General features: G+C 37.7%; 1 protein-coding gene across 3 annotated transcripts in view; it reads right to left on the bottom strand.

Moving 5' to 3' along the window:
• LOC115414119 (single-stranded DNA-binding protein 3-like) overlaps positions 1 to 21,450 on the bottom strand; it is a 115,091-nt gene that overhangs the window by 46,274 nt on the left and 47,367 nt on the right. For all 3 annotated transcript variants that reach the window (XM_030127336.1, XM_030127335.1, XM_030127337.1), the window contains exon 4: positions 16,127 to 16,211. In XM_030127336.1, coding sequence (XP_029983196.1) covers positions 16,127 to 16,211 — 85 coding nt within the window. The remainder of the gene's footprint in view (positions 1 to 16,126; positions 16,212 to 21,450) is intronic.

Genomic DNA, 21,450 nt, shown 5'->3' on the forward strand with positions numbered 1-21,450 from the left:
TGATTTAAACTGAATGTGAACTGAAAAGACAGCAAAGCGCCTTGCCAACAGCAAAAAGGTAGATTTAGTATGCAGTCGGTCTTTATTAAAACCAACTGGCCTGGGGAAATACAAAAGGATCCAACAATGCTTCTTTTTTTTTTTTTTGGTTTTTGTAGTAGAGCCCACAGTATTGCCCATCTACATTTTGCATTTCCACTCAGGCGGGGGGGGGGGGGGGGGGGGGGGGGGATAATGCCATTCAAGTAGGAATCAAATCTGTAGGTATTACTTTTGTTGACACTGCTGCAGGTAAACAATAGTCCCTTTTCCATTGACCCTCAAATTTCACAGATATAACTTACACATAAAAATGTGTCTAATTGAAAAGTGACAATTTTGCCCAAACTCATTTTCAATAAAAAGTTTTTGTTCTTCCAAGAGGTGGCTTTTCGGGCATAGCGAAATTGGTATATCATGCAAAACTGCAATGGAAAGACCTTTTTGCACACCTAGAGTCACATGAACGAAAAAAAAAAAAAAAACGGATGTTGATGGATTTTACAACAAGAGAAGAAAGAGTTGAACCCAAACATGTGTGTATGTGTAGACACACCAGGAAACCACATCAGTTTAGAATTTAGTAGGAGATAGAGGGGGAACCAGCATTCTAGATTCAAAACAACACAGATTTATGTTCCTGTTTATGGAAGGACTTCTACTGACATCTACCAGAAGAAAGAAACTAATCAGCACATCTGGGATTGAATGGACAAACCAACATTACACACTTCTGTTTTTTTTTTTTTTACATTAAGTAAATATGGGTAAAGTTTTGCGCACATGTCCAAAGGAAAAGGGACTAATGACTGGTAATTACACACAGACCATACTTGTAGGCAAGTGCACAAAAACAAAAAAAAAGAAAAAAAAAAAAGAGACAGCTGAAGGAGACAGCAGACATGAACACTGCACTAATTAGCTCCTATAATGAATGGGAATTTGAGTTGAATTGTTCATTTGCAGGATGAACGTATGGATGAAGTGTCTGTAAGTAAAAGCGAGTGGAGTGGGAGCCTTTAATGTCTGACACGCAGCAGCAGAATGAGGAGGAGGAGGAGGAAGAAGTTGGTTTCATTGAAGGAGGCTGAAAGTTCAACTCGACTCAGGGGACACGTTTCCCAGTGTCTGTGAATATTTACACTGCTTTAAAACTGTAAACTATATTTTAATGGCCTTCCTTCTGTAGCGCTACACAAAACATGGCATCAGAGAATCCCCCAGTTGTCTCTGCTCAGACATGTGGAGTCAGATTTTATCGTACCTGCCGATGTGCTCACCTCAGCTCCACTACGTCAGGACCAGAGTTGAACTGGACATTACAGTTTCACTTGAGTCAACACATGAACCACACCAGTGTTGTTGTTTTTTTGTTATTTTCACCTGTTATGTCTTTTATGACACTTTGTTTCATTCTTTTGCATCAGTTTTGTTTTATTTCCTAACTTCCATGGGTATTTGGTCAGATTGTCATGAGAACTACCAACATGTTTTAAAGCATACACTGATGTTTGCTGCCAGTGCATTTCAAAACATCTCCTATTATGCGTCCATCAGTCTGATACAGATTTTGATTGGCTCCTGACCCAACGAGCCAGGAGTCAAGCTTTAAATATTTTGACAGTACTGTTTGGGTATTTTTTTAATAGAACTCCATCAATTAATCAATGAATCAACACAAAATTATTCAAAAAATTTTTCCTGAATGGAACCTTGGTTTCCTTCATGTGTCTGCTGTTAAACACTGGTTCCACTGTTGTGTTTCACATGGACACTTATTGTGACGCACATGAGTCCAGGCCCAACCCCCAGTTGGATGTTGGTTCCATGTTCAGTTGGTCTAAGTTAGTCAGTTGGATCCAAATGTGTTTCAGACTGAGCTGACAGATTAAAGGTTAGAGATGGAACTGGACTGGACTGGACCAGTTTACATCTGGAACTGGACTGGTTTAGACCAGTTTACATCTATATCTATGGATATTTTGATCAGAGGTTGCACTAGACATTTTTATTGTCCCTGATTTTGACGGACAAGGTCGTAAAAATTCCATCATAACACATTACTATCTATCATTTCAAATGTAATTTTCAATGATGAGACATATTTAATAGTATTTAATGTTTTAGGGCTCTATATGGGCACCATAGGGTTGTATACAGGCGCTGTAGGGTTCTATGTGACCTTTGATCTGTATATATATTTTTAAACTGTTATTATTTCTATATAGACAGCATTTATAAATCCTTTTATGCTTTTTGTGGTTGTTGTTTCAGCTGGTTCTAGAATAACAGGCAAGATGACATTTTCACATTTTTACTATTTTTTTTCACCTATTCAATAAATTATTTCATGGGATTGAAGAAAATAACTGACAGATTAATCGATTACAAAACAACTGATAGCTGCAGCTTTATTTTTTTTAACGACACATTGTGTAGGATCCCTCTGAAAAGTAGGTCTTATGTTACTTTAAGTCTGTGAGTTCAGCCATCCCTAAATAAACTCCTGTATCAATAGTGTCACAGCCCTGGTCTTTGTGAAGACATGGTTGTAAGTCTGTGACGTCTTCATGTGCACTTGTTCTGACTTTCAGTCTTTAGTGGAACACACCACGTTGATGAAGAATCCATCAGAGAACAAAAGACTAATGATCTGATTGGCGGCTACAGTAGGGTATGTAGATGGCCTATACACAAGTGCATTGATCCCTCCCTCTCCGTTTCCCTCCACCATAGGAGAGAGTGGACAGATCAATAGTGCTCAACACATTATTGACCTGCACCTGATCCCTTTCACAGGAATAAAGACAGAGACATAAACAGTAGATGGAACGAGGGGAGAGGCAGGATGCACACGAGCTGGATGTGTGTGTGTGTGTGTGTGTGTGTGTGTGTATTTATGTGTGTCCCTGCCTGCAGAGGGTACTAATCTACATTCTGGTTCACACTGATATGTACTTCATCACCGTCTCCTTGACCTGCTGTCCTTAGCACGCGGAGAGGGAGGGAGGAGGTGGGCGATCAAGGAGCGAGGGGAGGGTGTGGAGTTGAGTCGGGAGGAGAAACAGCTGAGTGTGGTGATCTGGTTAACTTATCAGTCCAGTCAAAACAGAAGGTTTGTGCTCTGGAGCGACAGGATATGGCTGCTGCTCTGACAAACTAATGCATAAAATTAGGGATGCACCATAAATGTTTTTTTTTTTTTTTACAACCGATACCGTTAACCGATAACTTCCTGCTTCTTGTAACCGATACCAGTCCCAAACCCCAACAGTTCCCATTCTTCCAGTTGTTTTCTTCTTCTTTCCAGTCAGTGTTAAACTCTGTTAATAGTCCAATAAAGGCTTCTACAGAACCTAAAGCAGTGTTTTTCAACCTTGGGGTCGGGACCCCACGTGGAGTCGCCTGGAATTCAAATGGGGTCACCTGAAATATCTGGTAATTGATAAAAATTAAAAAAAAAAAAAGAACATACTTTCAAATAAAAAATATATAGTGAGTTGACAGAGGCAATCCCAACACATAAAAGACATGGCAAACTCTGAAGCTGAAACTGAAGCACTGTGGTTCTGTTTATCTGTGGTTCTGTTTATCTGTGGTTCCGTTTATCTGTCAAATGTTCATTGTGGTCGGTTTCAGATGCTGCAGCTCTTTCATAATTCGTAGTTTAAGTTCTTGTTTGTTCAGTATTAATTGTCCTCCTTGTAAATCACAGCTGGACTGACTGGACAGATCCTGACCAAGGAAAAATCCAATTCTCCCTTTGTGCAGTAATCTACACCTGGATTTACTGCCTCAGTCCATAATAATATACATTATATAGACTAAATGTCCTCTAACATTAACGTTTATTTGCAACATAGTATAGCAAACTATTACATACTCAAAAACAAATTAATTTTAGCAAAAAAAAAAAGTCTCCATTTTCAATGTCTGGGGTTGCCAGAAATTTGTGACGTTAAAATGTGATCATGTGCCAAAAAAGGTTGGAAACCACTGCCGTATCCCATGTATGTGATTCTTGTGAAGTGTTCTCTTTATTGTATGATGTGGTTATGTTGGATAAATAACTGACACTTGGTCCCATCTGTAGCCTTGTGTGTCTTCATCTGCTCATTCCTTCTGGTTCATTCACTCTGTTTATATCCTCTGCTGTCGCTCCTCACCCTTTTCCTCCACATCTATCCCCTCATTTGTTCCTTCACCTCTTCATTGTCTTTTGTGGAACTTCAGCTTCACATCGCGTCTTCTCTGCGACACACCCACATACGCATCTTTCCTCTCCTCTCGCTTCATGCTTGCACCAGTTTCCTCCTCTGCCTCCTTTCTTTCGTTTCCCCTGTTTCTTTGGTCTGACCCAGCAGCCCCTCCCCCCACCCCCCATCTCATCGTCTCTCTCTCTCTCCTTATCTCTCACTACCTCTCTCCCTGTTCCATTTGACCCCCTCCTCCTCAGCAGCAACACTACTACCTCCAATCCCCAGAGAAGATTGATTGGCTAATCTAGCTGTTTACCCACAATGCCGAGTAGTGCAGAAGAAGAGAGGACAGTGTAGACATCATGAAGACACAACATGATGCAGCAGAGATATTTAGAAATGGAGCTGAATGAGCACATGTCACAGACAGATTATTGTTGTTATTATTATGTATATGTAAGTTATATTATGTTGTTATTATTAGGGGTGTGTATCAGCAAGAATCAGCTGATATGATACAAATCACAATACTAGGATCACAATACGATATATTAGGATATATCATGATACTGTTAAAAAGACAATTTTTTGTTTCTTTCTTTTTAAAAATTATTATTTCCTTGAAGAATTGAATTACACCATAAATCTGCACATATACTAAACATTTTTATTTGATCAAAACAGGATCTAATGTTATATCACAAAATTTTCCTCTGTTAAAACTTAGATTGTTTTTTTATAGACATTACAGTTTAAGATCCTGTTCAAATGTCCTATAAGTTTGTAACTCACATCATAAGATTATTTTTGTGCAATCCCAACAAAGGAACTAACATCTGCCTCTCAGACGGTAAGAAGTGCTTTTAGGATGCTTCAAATAACCAACATTTAATAAAACAGTATTAAATAATAATAAATAAGATATAAACAATAAAGAAAAATAAAAAACAAAAATGAACCTCCACAATATCTGCATTTGAATAAATACCTAAAAATATCGATATAGTACTTTTAAATATCGATACAGTATTGTGAAATGAAATATCGCAATATATTGCAGAACCGATATTTTCTAACAGCCCTAGTTATTATTAGCATTATCATCATCATCATCATTATTACTATCATCATTATTATTATCATAAATACTATTATTACCTCCGCCAAGGAGGTTATGTTTTTGCCAGGGTTTGTTTGTTTGTCTGTTTGTTTGTCTGTCCGTTAGTGTGCAACATAACTCAAAAAGTTATGGACAGATTTGGATGAAATTTTCAGGGTTTGTTGGAAATGGGATAAGGAAGAAATGATTAAATTTTGGTGGTGATCGGGGGTGGAGGGGCCCACGGGGGGGCCCATTTCCAACAAACCCTGAAAATTTCATCAAAATCTGTCCATAACTTTTTGAGTTATGTTGCACACTAACGGACAGACAAACAGACAAACAAACAAACAAACAAACAAACAAACCCTGGCAAAAACATAACCTCCTTGGTGTGGGGGGGCCCACGGGGGGGGCCACTGATCAGCCTTGGCGGAGGTCTGTGCTCTCCGAGTGCTTCTAGTTATTACTATTATCTTTATTATTATTATTATTATTATTATTATTATTATTATTATTATTATTATTATTACTATTATCATCATCATCATCATTATTATCATTATTATTATTATTGCTGCCTAGATATGTTCTTTCATTCAATGCTGAGTACTGTAATTGAGTTTATCAGGTTTAGCCATGGCAGTGTGTTATATATTGATAACTTAATCCTGTTGCCCATAAAAGGACTTTTTTAAAGAGATATTTAATTTAGTTTAAACAATGCAAAGGTTTATATTCTCGTAACTTGAAGGCTACGATGATTTTTTCATTCATAAAAATTTATTCAGTTCCAATTTTCCTGAAATGAAGCTTTGTTTCCTTCATTTCTCTGCTGTTAAACTTTGGTTCCACTGTTGTGTTTCACACGGACGCTTATTGTGGCGCACATGACGCCAGAATCAACACAAACAACATGGAGCGTAGCTCAGAAAAGACAAGGACAAAAAGGCAGAAAATATGTGTATGGTGACTTTTCCTCCATGTTTTAATGGATTGGAGTGGATTATTTGATTGATGGTTTCAGCTGTACTTGAATCTGATCTGGACTGACTGAACCCAGATCAGCTGGAGGCAGGTTTGGTTCTGGTGTCATTCCTCTCACGTCTCACTTGGCTGAGTGGGTGTTGTGTGTATTACCGCTGTCATCCACCGTGTACTTATGAATTTTTACTTTCATTTATTGTTTTTTTAGGGGGTATGGTGTTTGTGTGTGACTTTTGAGGACTTGTTGATCTTTCAGAGATCATATGTGCATATGTTTTATGTAAGGATTAGGGCTGAAACGATTACCGGTATGATGATAAACCGCGGTAAAGTTCCTAGTGGTTAGTATTACTGTTTAAATTCTAATTATCATGATAACCGTGTTTGATTACTGCACTTTGAAAACTGAGAGAGAGAGAGAGAGAGAGAGAGAGACAGACAGAGAGAGAGACAGAGAGAGAGACAGAGAGAGAGAGAGAGACCTCCATTCTATCCATCTATGAAAAAGAAACTAAAACAACTCAAACTTGTTACGGAAAATGGTCAAACAACGGCCATAAGGTGTCCTCTTCAATGCACATTTGTATGTTTGATGTTTACACGGTAATATTTGAATGTTTCTGCCAACAAAGTATATTGTGCTGTTATTTTGTTTGTTTTTTTTTTGTTTTTTTTTTTCAAAATATAACTTTATTAAATTATTTCAGTGTGTGTATATGTACTTGTTGAACATTTTGAGCACAATTTCAACAATACCGCGATAATAATGACAACCGTGATAATTTTGGTGACAATAACCATGATATGAAATTTTCATAGCGTTACATCCCTAGTAAGGATGCACAATAACTATCAGCACCAATAATTACATCATCAAATTCTGTCTTTGACATAAATAGTCTGAACTGAAAACCCTTGGTCTATTGTCCATTTGAAGCAGACAGAGGCTTTAGGTTCTGTAGAAGCCTTTATTGGACTATTAACGGAGTTTAACACTGACTGGAAAGAGGCAAGGTTATAATAGTTTTGGATTTTATTCAAGTTTAGTTTTATTTAGTTTTGACTTTTTTTTCTCTCTAATTCAGTTAGTTTTAATTAGTTTTTAGAGCTGGTTTGATAGTTTTTATTAGTTTTCATTTTTTTCTAAATGCTTAGTTTTAGTATTAATTTTAGTTTTGTCGTCTCTTTTCTCTTTTTCTCTGTCGTTGTATTCAAATCAATCCCAGACAGGACTCTGCTGCTTTAGTCTCCATGTTTCCAGGTAGAGTGGGGACCAGAAGACGACTGGAAACCACAAGTGACCACAAGTGACGGACCGTGAAGTACTGTATGGTGCCGCTAGCTAAAATTGCAAGAGCGAAATATATCGATTTCATATCAATCCAACATTGACAAAGACGAAAACGAAGAGAATTTCATCCATAATTTTTAGACATTTTAGTTAGTGTTGTAAACACACAATACAGTTTCAGTTTGTTACCATTTTTTTTCCCTTGTAGTTATAGTTTTTATTTATTTCAGTTAACAAAAATATTTTTACAATTCTACTTTTCGTCATTTCGTTAGTTTTCATTAACGATAATAACCTTGGAAATAAGAAGAAAAGAACTGGAAGAATGGGAACTATTGGTGTTTGGTATCAGTTACAAGGCAGGATGTAATCGGTTATTGGTATCGGTTGTAAAAAAAATTATCGTGCGTCCCTATTTAATTAAATAAATAAACACACACACACACACACACACACACAAATAAATCCCTTTTTTCTTCAGCTGCTGTTGTAATCAACTCTTTCTTTTGAAACCAGTGGAAAACCACCTGTGTCCAAATTAAACCGAAGCCATCTTCACTTCATCATCGTTAGGAGAGACACACACATCTACATTCAGACTGACACATACAGGGTTAACTGGCATAGTGGCACCATGCCCCCCCCCCCCCACCACCACCACCATCATCATCTATGGGCCAGTTGCCAAAAATGCCCCCTGTCCAAAAATACACACAAAGACACACACACACATAAATCCCTGGCTTAGCCTCGGCCCAGTGCTGGGATTACCGGATTAGAACTCTATTCCATTATCTCCACACACTATACAGCTCTGTAACACACACACACACTGGGAGTGTGCATTGGCCGAAGAGGACACACTGAAGACAGACGCACAGTGTCAATCACAGCACATGGCGTTTCCAGTCCCAGCTTCTCCTCACACTTGTTTACATGAGGCAGAAGGGCTGAGGTGTTAGTAGCAGAGGCTCAGTGAAAGCCTGCTCTACACTGACCTCTGACCCCCCCCGCCCCCCCCCCCCCCCCCAAACTACACTCCTGCTCAAAGCGTGTGAAGGCACTCAACAGTTCATCAAGGACATGGATCTTATTTATCTTTCAAATCCTAGAGAGACCATTCAGTAGAAAAGAAAACTGTGCTGCCATTCATTTTCACCATTAACTTGAATTATTACACAAAACTGTTGGATTCTGGATTCTGATTGGTCAGTGATGGATTCTAAGGTCTGTTATGGTTGCTATGCTACCGGTTCCAAACAAAGAATCTAAAAGACTGTTTTATTTAGAGGAAATCTTTGGGTCAGCCTATTGATTTCTTTGTAAACAGCTGTATTAAACAGGATACTGTACAGCGCTCCGGCCTTCACATCAGCCTTTCACTACAGTGAACAGCTCATTGTACAAAAGCACTATGGATTTAAATACAGGCTTCCTACAGGTTTCTACACGTTAAATTCAAGACGTTTGAAGACCTTTGAAAGACTACTTAGAACAGAATTGAATGCCCATTTCACAGCCATACTCGCAAAAATCTGTGACTCCTACAATTTAGTACAGGTGTGTCAAACTCTTTTTAGTTCAGGGGCCACAATCAGCTAAATTTGATCTGCAGTGGGCCAAACCAGTAAAACTATAACATATACAGTGGGGCAAAAAAGTATTTAGTCAGCCACTGATTTTGCAAGTTCTCCTACTTAGAAAGATGAGAGAGGTCTGTAATTTTCATCAGAGGTACACTTCAATTATGAGAGACAAAATGAGAAAAAAATCCAGGAAATCTCATTGTACGATTTTTAAAGAATTTATTTGTAAATTATGGTGGAAAATAAGTATTTGGTCACCCACAAACAAGCAAGATTTCTGGCTCTCACAGACCTGTAACTTCTTTAAGAAGCTCTTCTGTCCTCCACTGGTTCCCTGTATTAATGGCACCTGTTTGAACTGGTTCTCTGTAGAACACACACCTGTCCACAGCCTCAAACAGTCAGACTCTAAACTCAACCATGGGCCGGGCCAGACCAAAGAGCTGTCCAAGGACACCAGGAAGAAAACTGTAGACCTGCACCAGGCTGGGAAGAGTGAATCTACAACAGGCAAGCAGGTTGGTGTGAAGAAATCAACTGTGGGAACAATTGTAAGAAAATGGAAGACATACAAGACCAATGATAACCTCCCTCGATCTGGAGCCCCACGCAACATCTCATCCCGTGGGGTCAAAATGATCATGAGAACAGTGAGCAAAAATCCCAGAACTACACGGAGGGACCTGATGAATGACCTGCAGAGAGCTGGGACCAAAGTAACAAAGGCTACCATCAGTACCACACTAGACCCAGAGGGACTCCTGCTCCTGCAGCGCCAGGCGTGTCCCCCTGCTGAAGCCAGTACATGTCCACGCCTGTCTGAAGTTTGACACAGACCAGATGGATGATCCAGAGGAGGATTGGGAGAAGATCATGTGGTCAGATGAAACCAAAATAGAACTTTTTGGTAAAAACTCAACTCGTCGTGTTTGGAGGAAGAAGAATGCTGAGTTGCATCCCAAGAACACCAGACCTACTGTGAAGCATGGGGGTGGAAACCTCATGCTTTGGGGCTGTTTTTCTGCAAAGGGGACAGGACGACTGATCTGTGTTAAGGGAAGAATGAACGGGGCCATGTATGGTGAGATCTGAAGCCCAAACCTCCTTCCATCAGTGACAGCATTGAAGATGGAACGTGGCTGGGTCTTCCATGACAATGATCCCAAACACACCGCTCAGACAATGAGGGAGTGGCTCCGTAAAAAGCATTTCAGGGTCCTGGAGTGGCCTAGCCAGTCTCCAGACCTCAACCCTATAGAAAATTTGTGGAGGGAGTTGAAAGTCCGTGTTGCCCAGCGACAGCCCCAAAACACCACTGCTCTAGAGGAGATCTGCAGGAGGAATGGACCAAATACCAGCTCCAGTGTGTGCAAACCTGCTGAAGACTGACAGGAAACCTTTGACCTCTGGCACTGACAACAAAGGTTATGTTACAAAGTATTGAGATGAACTTTTGTTATTGACCAAATACTTATTTTCCACCATAATTTACAAATAAATTCTTTAAAAATCCTACAGTGTGATTTCCTGGATTTTTTTTTCTCATTTTGTCTCTCATAGTTGAAGTGTACCTCTGATGAAAATTACAGACCTCTCATCTTTCTAAGTAGGAGAACTTGCAAAATCAGTGGCTGACTAAATACTTTTTTGTTACACTGTAAATAATGTCAACTCCAAACTTTTAGAGTGAAAAAAATAAAATTACATTATGAAAATGTTTGCCTCTACGAACTATCCTTTCAAACAATGTGAATAACATGAACAAACTGAAAAAAATGTGTAATTTTAACAATGTTCTGCCTCAGTTTATCATTTACACATGTGCATTATAACTTACAGATCACAGTGGATCTACAAATACACAAAACATTTAGTAACAGGTGGAATATTATTAAAATTGCACTTACTTCTCTTAAGACATTTCAGGTTGTTCATATTTGTTCAGGTTATTCAGATATTTTTGCAATACTATGCTTTGTTTTAGTGTAAATATATGAAAACATTTATATTTCAGCTAAAATTTCCTTGGGGGTCAAATGAGTGTCCATTTTTGTCAAAAAAAAAGTTGTCAGAAAAGTACTGAACTGTGTGTAAATAATGCTAATCCATTTGTGCACAGACTACTGATATTCTTTGACAGTGGAAGCTCTGTTTTCATAAATATTGGATTTGGAATAGCACGTGTATGTGAAAGCTTTTGCTGGTGGATGGACGTGACAGTGGACGGACATGACATTATCCATGATGCTCTGGTCAGTACCAGTACTTTATTAGGAATAAACTTATAGACTTACTATTGATAATTCTCCTCTTCTTCATAAATGTTGGTATTGTGGATCTAAAACAATCCCAGCTGACACAAAAACACTAAATGTGTCAGTGGACGGATGTGACATGGTTGTTGTGGATCCCATCATACTGATGCTCTGCAGCCATGTCAGCGTTTACACTAATGATCCCTGTGCAAAAACTAGGAGCACCATTATTTATTGGATAGTTTAGCATCAGACTAAAGAGGAAAGAACAATATAGAATTGTTATTTCTTTATAAAAATGCTACTTATTAGAAAACTGTTGATTTAAAAAGTGATGTGTGACATTCTTAATCTATGTACTGGCGTAACAGAAGCAGGATGGATCAGCACCATACTCCAGATTGAACTTGTAAAAATAAAACATGTGATATGTAGGAGAGAATCTGGGAAGAAAAACTGGGGAATCTAAAAGAATAGAATATTTGTTTTTCAGGTAAATTCAGTTCAAATAGAACTTGGCCATTTGTGGCATGAAAATATAGCATTAATTGTGATGAAATTGGACATTTTTGAGCTGAAAACATAGTTCATATGAGCATCAACATGTTGAACAGAACTGAAATCCTGTCCATTTGCAGAACTTGCATTTACCAAGACAAAGTTCCTTTGGATTCACTGAGATTGATTTCTTATGCACAAAGACAGAAATAAGACCTCTAAGCAAATTTTAGCCAATTTACAAAGAGAAACATTTGGATTTGTGAGTATTTATAAGTTATTATGACCCATTTGAGATTGAATTGGTCTGAATGTGGAACCTGAACTAAAATGATTGTTAATATCTTAGTGTAATTTCTGTATTTCACCAGTTCATCCCAGGGGCTGGACTGGACCCTTTGATGGGCCGGATTTGGCCCCCAGGCCGCATGATTGACACCTGTGATTTAAAAGAATGTAATTATTTACACCAACACTTTGATTCCCACTGTTCAGAGTCATTTCTCGCTAGGGGCTGCAAAGTTAGCGCATTAGTGCCTGATTTCAATATAAATTGTTGGAATGGAACTGTGCAGAATTACGGTACTTTTTTTTGCAGCTTGGACATTTAACAGACATATTTAAACCCAATACACCCGCCGTTTTACAAAAAACAGATGCGGAAGTTTACAGTAAATCTGTCAGTAGGTGAATCCACATGACGACAGCCTGTAAAACTACACCATGGTTTGTCCAGGAGGTTCAGACGTAAAAATTCCGCATGAGCTTGATGAGAGAACATGCAACAAGCGAGTTTATCAGCAACTCTGAGCAGACGATGCATAAGTAAGGCGCTGCATCGCTATGACGACCAGGTACTGTAAAGTTGGTAGTATCCTGTAATGGAAACGGTCTGGAATAGGACCTGGTACCCGAGTCGAGTCGAGCCGAGCCGCTTCTACGAAACGCGGCAAAATATTTGTTTAATCTAATCCAAGATAGATTTATTGCAAAAATAATTGACAGCTGCAGCTCCAATCATGATTATGTAAAAATAACCATTATTATTTCAGATTGTGATCATCTCTCTGCTTCATCAATCAAAAAATGTCAAAATGCCCCCCAAAAACGTAAAGAAAAATCCTTTTCTGCCAAAGTATGATTAGTTTTAGTTTTAGTTACAGGGTTCGTGCACATTTTTCAAGGTCAAATTCTAGTACTTTTAAGGACCATTTTCAAATGTTTCCAGTCCAGCCCCTTATCACTGGAGTCAAACATACATCTACAGGAAAGCAGATACTCAGGATTATTTCATCACTTTTTTTTCATCACAATGGTGTACAGTGTATTATGTGTAAACATCTAAAAGTATGTTACATACTAGCAAAAAGTTTAGAATTTAAAGGAGAACACAAAGTTTTATCCAAAAAAATGGAAGACATTTCTTCAGACACACTCGCACTGAGATGAAGATGAAGATAAACATGGACCTGGAGTCGACCTGAGAACACCTGGAATTTATTTATGACAAAGTTTTATTTTTCAAAATGTTTCACCTCTGTAAGTAGCTTTAGCTGGACATCTAACCTGACAGTGAATATTAAAAATAAATAAATCACATCCGATTTAGAATTACAAGCACTTTTAAGCACTGAAACTAAAATTCAAGTACTTTCCAGACCTGGAAAACATAACATTGAATTTCAAGCATTTTTAAGGACTTCAAGCACTTGTACCAACCCAAACCAAAGACCAGTGCTGTCAAACCCATTTGAGCTCAGGTTCCACATTCAACCCAATATGATGTTGATGATGTCAATGTTTACATCTACAAAAGTTCCTTAAAAATCTGAACAACATGAACAACTGGAAACGTCTTAAGAAAAATAAGCGCAATTTTAACAATATTCTGCCTCAGTTTCTCATTTACACATGTGCATTAGAACTTACATCACAATTACACAAAACATTTAGTAACGAGCAGAATATTGGTACAACTGCATTTATGTTTCTTAAGACATTTCACGTTGTTCATATTTGTTCAGGTTATTCACATTTTTGTAAAAGGCTAGTTTGTTAAAATATTTTCATGTAATTTAACTTTTTGACACTAAAACACAGAGCAAACTTGCGGTTGTCATTATGTATTGATTATTCTAATAGTATTTTAGTGGTCTGACCCACTGTAGATCTGATTGGTCCATATGTATCTGTATATGTCTGTATGTGGAACCTGAACTAAATGGATTGTTAGTATCTTCAGTGTAAGTTTTGCATTTCACAAATTCATCCCATGGGCCGGACCGGACCCTTTGGTGGGCTGGATTTGGCCCCTGGGCCGCATGTTTGACACCCGTGCTGTTTAGTGACTTCAGCTGCACTCAAGCATGATTCTACACACATCCATGGTTAAGCTGAGGGGGAGGGGCCTGAGTTGACATTAGATACTGACACACACCAACTGTTAACAATGTGGATAAAAGGAGATGGGAATTCCATGATTTTATTTAAGTCTATTTAACCCATAAAGACCCAGTGCTACTTTTGTGGTAGTCCCCAAATGATTTTTCCTGTTTTGTATTTTTTTAACCTTTTGATTTGTTAACGTTTATTGTAATATTATGCCCTGTATTTTGTATTTTTCAGTGAAACTCGCCTATTTCCCCATATCTAATTTATTTCTTCATGTACATCAGGGGGTGTCAAACATACAGCCCATGGGGCCCGCGGGATGAATTTTTGACATGCAAAAATTACACTGAAGATATTCAGAGTCAAGGGTGTCAAACTCATTTTATTCTATTAGTCTTGTTCCTCAGTGTTTTGTGCATTTGTAGATCTAACACAATCTGTAATGCAAATGTATAAATGGTAAGTGGAGGCATATTATTATTAAAATTGCCCTTATTTTTCTTTAGAAATTTCAGGTTTTTCAAATTATTCATATTTTTGGGGGAAGGCATAGCTTATAAATTTACACCATTTCATTATTTTATTTTATTTTTTGGACACTACAACAAAGAGAGCAATTTGGAGTTGTCATTATTTCTAGGTTATTGTGGCATTATCTTACTGGTCTGATCCGCTTGAGATCAAAATGACTGAATGGATGAATGTGGCCCCTGAACTAAAATAAGTTTGACAGCCATGATGCACAGGGTGTCCCATAAGTCTCCGCACATAGGAGACATAATACATTCCATACATATATGGTTTTAACATGCATTTCTTTATATTTCTTCTTTACAGTTCTTCAGCAGTGGAGGACACACATTGAAATGTGTTCCCGACAAAATGGCAGTTATATAGAGCATATTATATAAATAAAAATGGTTTATGTCAAGAAACGTTTATTTTTCCTATGTATGGAGACTTATGGGACACCCTGTAGATGTTCATTAAAGCTTAGATTACAGCTGAAGGTTATTACATCAGAAACATAAAACTGCAGATACAGTGTCTTTTTCAGTAAAAATCTGTCGTTAACAGAACATAAACCCAGTGTGTCCATCCACTGTCATTGATCCAACTCCATGGGTGTGACTGGGGAATCAATGTTGGAGAAGATGACGGTGTTTCCACGGTAACTACAGAGCCTCTGAACGTCCAAATGTGGTCATATCTGATGACCATGAAAAGATGAAGAACTGTATTTGACACTAATTATTGACATGGCTTGATAGGATTAGTGGGTCAACTGGTATTGGATGTTTGGGTCTTTATGGGTTAAACTGGTTTGGACGGTATAAAGAACGCTGCCCAGGAGGGCCAGAAGGTGGCGCTGGAGACCATGTCACCCACATGCCTACAGAAAATGGTTCCAATTTTATCCCCACAGGTGAGTTAAAAGGAAAAATTCACTCTCCTTAGTCCCCTCTGGAGCACAATTCAGTTATACCTGAACGACCTGTTGTACCAGGCATGTTTTCATTTCACACTATGGGAAATTGTGGAAACACACTACAAACAGCTGATCAGTATCCACATTCAGCTGGTGTTTTCAGCGCCCTGTCTGAGGATGGACTGTTCAGATGACAGTCATGTGTTCAGGTTCAGTGGTGCTGTTGTCCTTCCGATGACAATACAAAGAGTGTCCATGACCATCTGAGCAGACACACTACAGCATGTGTGTAAACAGATGTGTGTGTGTGTGTGTGTGTGTGTGTGTGTGTGTGTGTGTGTGTGTGACTTACATAGTCATGGAAGGCCTTGGCCTCGCTGGAGTGCTCACAGGTCTCCCTTCGGTCTGGAGCTGCACAATACAAATCCCAGAATACACTGGAATGGAAAAGGGAGGGGGGAAAGGTCAGAGGTCACCAAACACAGCAATACAGGAAGAAGTGGAGCAGCTATTCAGAACACACACACACACACACACACACACCTCCCTATCAGCCTTAAACTGCCTCTGACACACTGGAAGATCACTGAGAGTGGAACACAACGCAAGTGTGTCCACCGCAATCAAACACAATACACACACACACTACTATACACACAATACCATACACACACAAAATACACACAAGCTAGCATACACACACACACACACACACAAACACTATTATACACACAATACTATACACATACAGTATTATACACACCCCACTATACGTACACAAAATACACACAAGCTAGCATACACACACACACACACACTATTATACACACAATACACACACTACTATACACACACAAAATACACACAAGCTTGCATACACACACACTACTATACACACACACAATTATACACACAATACACACACCACTATACGCACACAAAATACACACAAGCTAGTATACACACACACACACTACTATATACACACACACTACCATACATACATAATACATACACTACTATACACACACAAAATACACACAAGCTTGCATTCACACACACACACACACACACTACTATATGCACACACACTATTTCATATATATATATTTATATATATATATATATATATACACACACACAATATACACACACTAACATATATACACAAAATACACACAAGCTACCACACACACACACACACACACACACACACACACACACACTATTATATATATATATACACTCAATACACACACTACTATATACACACACACTATTATATACATACACAATACACACACCACTATACACACAAAAAAAGTCAGAAACATAAATACTCAAGTTGAAAATTCCGCTTCAGTCAGTCTAATTGAACTTCTCTAACACCACATCCTAACAGAAGTTATCTGATGACACTTTACATTTAGAGCTGGAATAAACCCAGCTCTTACAGAACTGATACTATCACTGACCTAAGAGGTTTGGGTTAAAATATCCCCAGTCCCATTACAACAATGCTTTTGTACCTGTAAAAGGTCTTTGTTAAATCAGTCTTTGTGCATTGATTTGGTGGAGGCCATTAACAGGCCTGGCTAATCAGACATCCACCTCATGTGTTGTTGGTCATCTGGAACACTAGAAGTCCTGCTGAATCCCAAATATATGAACACTTTCTGTCCACTCCATTCACTGATACATGTAGATGTAGGACACCACCTACCATCTGACCCCTTTGAATAACACATGAACTTTAGGTCCTTTCACAACGAGGTCTAGAATAAGGACGCATACAGGGGTTGGACAAAATAATGGAAACACCTTAAAACATCAACCAAATATAATTTAATATGGTGTAGGTCCGCCTTTTGTGGCAATTACAACCTCAATTCTCCGAGGTATTGATTCATACAACTTATGAATTGTTTCCAAAGGAATTTTAAGCCATTCTTCAGTTAGAATACCCTCCAACTCTTTTAGAGACGATGGCGGTGGAAATCGACGTCTTACTTGAATCTCTAAAACTGACCATAAATGCTCAATAATGTTGAGGTCTGGGGACTGTGCCGGCCATACGAGATGCTCAACTTCATTAGAATGTTCCTCATGCCATTCTTTAACAATTCTAGCTGTATGGATTGGGGCTTTATCATCTTGAGGTGAAGGTGTTTCCATTATTTTGTCCAACCCCTGTAGAACAGAACACATATCCTGCCATAATAGAAGGAAAAGACCACATGCTTGGATAAGATGAGAAATATTGATTTAATAGTAATAAAAACAACAACAGCAACAACTAGAAAAGCACCCCCCCCCCGATCATCACCAAAATTTCATCATTCGTTCCTTGTGCCAGTATCAACAAGTCCTGAAAATTTCATCCAAATCTGTTCATAACTTTTTGGGTTATCTTGCTAACAGACAAACAAACCCAGATGAAAATATAACCTCCTTGGCGGAGGTAATAACAAGAGTCACATGAACAAAAAAAACAAAAAAAACAAACAGAAACTGATGGATGTTACAACAAGAGAAGAAGAGTTTTAAAACACATGAGAAAACCTCATCATTTTGGAATTTCGTACACGATAGAGGGGTAATGAGCATTCTAGATTCAAAACAGATATTTATGTTCATGTTTATGGAATGACTTCTACTGACATTTCGCGATAACAAATAAAGATATCATCACATTTAGGATTTGATGGAAAAACCAACATTACACACTTCTGTTGTTTCGACATTTAGTAAATATCGGTAAAGTTTTGCACAGATGTCCAATGTAAAAGCAATGTTCACCGATACCCTACCAACCCTGGGATTCATTTTGAGTCTAAACTTTCAATCTTTTGAAAACTTTTCAAAAATTTGTAAAAAATAAATAAATAAATAAAAAGTGCAAAAACTGGGAGAAAGGCACATGAAAAGAAAATGTGTGTGAAATTTGAGAAACAGGACAAATTGTGTAAAATGGCATTTTTAAAAATGTATTTAAAATATCCAAAAATTTAAATTCAGGCTGAAATTCGGGCATCAGACTGTGCACTATGCCTCTCCTAGTGGTAAATAACATGCGTCCAATTTGAGAAAAATTGGGTTAATAGTGTCTGAGAAATTGGCTGGATAAAAATTGTAAGCTCAAATTTTCACAAACTTGTAAAAAATCCAAAACTTGAAATTAAACCATCAAACTGTCACTTTTTCCTGTACTTTGACAAATGACAGTGGGTGAAGACACTTGTTTTTATGTTCAGTTAATGATATATTTTGTTGAAAAGGTCATTCTTTTCCTCACTTTTGCTGATTTGAGCTAATAACCTTTGAATTTACTCTGAACTTTGATGAACATCTACACAATTAGTGAAATAAATATAGGAAATACCCGATTTTCACTAAAAAATACAAAATGCAGAGGATAATAATATACTAAGCAGTAGGGCTGTGTATCGGCAAGAATCTGGCGATACGATACAAATCATAATACAAGGATTCTGATACGATATATTACAATGTATCATGATACTGTTAAAAAAAACAATTTTTTATTGGTTTTCTTTCTTTTTTAAAACATTATACCCTGGAAGAATGGAATTACACCATAAATCTGCACAAATACTGAACACATTTTTGTTTGATCACAACAGGATCTAATGCTATATCACAAAATGTTCCTCTGTTCAAACTTAAACTTTACAGACATTACAGTTTAAGATCCTGCTCAAATGGTCATATTTTATTAGTTCAGAACTAACATCAGAACATTATTTTTGTGCAATCCCAACAAAGGAACTAACATTATTTAATAAAACGGTGTTAAATAATAAATAAAATATAAACCAAAAAGAAAAACATAACATAAATGAACCTCAACAATATCTGCATTTGAATAAATACCTAAAAATATCAATACAGTAGTTTTTAATATCAATACAGTAATGTGAGATGAAATATCGCAATATATTGCAGAACCGATATTTTCTTACACCCCTACTAACTAGTGATAAGTCACTTGAGAAAGATAGAAATATCTGTGGGTTTGTAAGGGTTAATATCTGCTCTGGGTGGAAACGACAGATGTGGTTTTAGCATCTACAAATTAAAAATACTGTAGTCAAAGAAAAAGAGGGATGACAGGAGACTGACCCTCCAAACGGAGACTTTCCAGAACCACACTACAGAGGGGTAGGAGAAATCTCCCATAATTCAGTTCAAATCATCGGTCAGATGGAGGTAAACACATTAAAAAAAAAAAAAAAAAGTGCAGCAGTGACCAAAGAAACACAAATGTATGGATTTTCTTCATAAATTACTTAATCATTTGATCATCCATTTAATGTCATTTCAATGTGTTATAGATCGCATTTCTGTGGTTTGTGGTTGATAGACGTAAAAAGATGACCAAAGCCCATACAACAGAGACGGTTCCTGCTGCTGATGACGTGGAGAATTCTGTCACAAACAAAGTTAGAACTAGGGCTGTGTATCGGCAAGAATCTGGCGATACGATACAAATCACAACACTAGGATCATGATACGATATATCATGGTATGTCATGATACCGTTAAAAAGGCAATTTTTTCGCTTCTTTCTTAATTTCTTTTATGATTATTTCCTTGAAGAATTGAATTACACCACAAATATGCACAAATACTAAACACATTTTTATTTGATATCTAATGCTATATCACAAGATGTTCCTGTGTTCAAACTGAAATTCTGTTTTACAGACATTACAGTTTCAGATCCTGTTCAAATGTTCATATCCCATTAGTTCTGAACTAACATCAGAACATTATTTTAGTTCAATCTCAACAAAGGAACTAACATTATTGAATAAAAGGGTGTTAAATAATAATAAATAAAACATGAACAACAAAGAAGAAACTAAAATGAACCTCCACAATATCTGCATGTGAATAAATACCTAAAAATGTCAATACAGTACTTTTTAATATCGATACAGTAATGTGAAATGAAATATCGCGATATATTGCAGAACCGATATTTTCTTACACCCCTAGTTTGAACATTTGTTTATAGTGACATCGATGACTGATGATGACAGAACAGGTCTGGAAGGGTTGGACCATTTCAGAGGAGAATGTTTACACCACTACCCCTTAGAAGTGGGTTTAAAGGGGTAGTGCCAAGAGAAAGGGCCACGGGGGAGGGGTGTTCTTAGTGCTAGTGTTCTCTTTAGTGTAAAGTGGCTAACAAGGTTCCATCTCAAGCATTCTGCGTCCCCAGGAAAAGGCAAATATTTCCCATGAGCTGTTCTTTGCGTTGTTGCTCAATATTGGATCTTTCAACAAGACACAATTTTGAAACCACGTTGATCTTTCAGACCCAGTTTTATGTTTCAGGACAGTTTGGAAAGTCGGGGGTCTTTGCTACAGTCCCACAACGGGCTCTACCGATTTCTCTGGTAAAAAGTATAACAGGATGTAATCGCTGGTTTGATAATAAAATAAAAAAAATACAGATGTGATTTTTTTCTTCCTTCTCTTCTCTTCTAAAGCCCTTCTTAAATACTGGTGTCTGTTTGAAGCCCAGGCCACAGGGACACATAAAAACAACTGAAACATCTGATTTCTGCTAAAGGTGTTGAGCCTAAAGGTTAAATCTGATCCTGGAGCAGCAGTGACAAGACTGGGGGGGGGTTGGATGGAAAGAAA

Source organism: Sphaeramia orbicularis, chromosome 22 (assembly GCF_902148855.1).
Source record: "Sphaeramia orbicularis chromosome 22, fSphaOr1.1, whole genome shotgun sequence".
NCBI lineage: Eukaryota > Metazoa > Chordata > Actinopteri > Kurtiformes > Apogonidae > Sphaeramia > Sphaeramia orbicularis.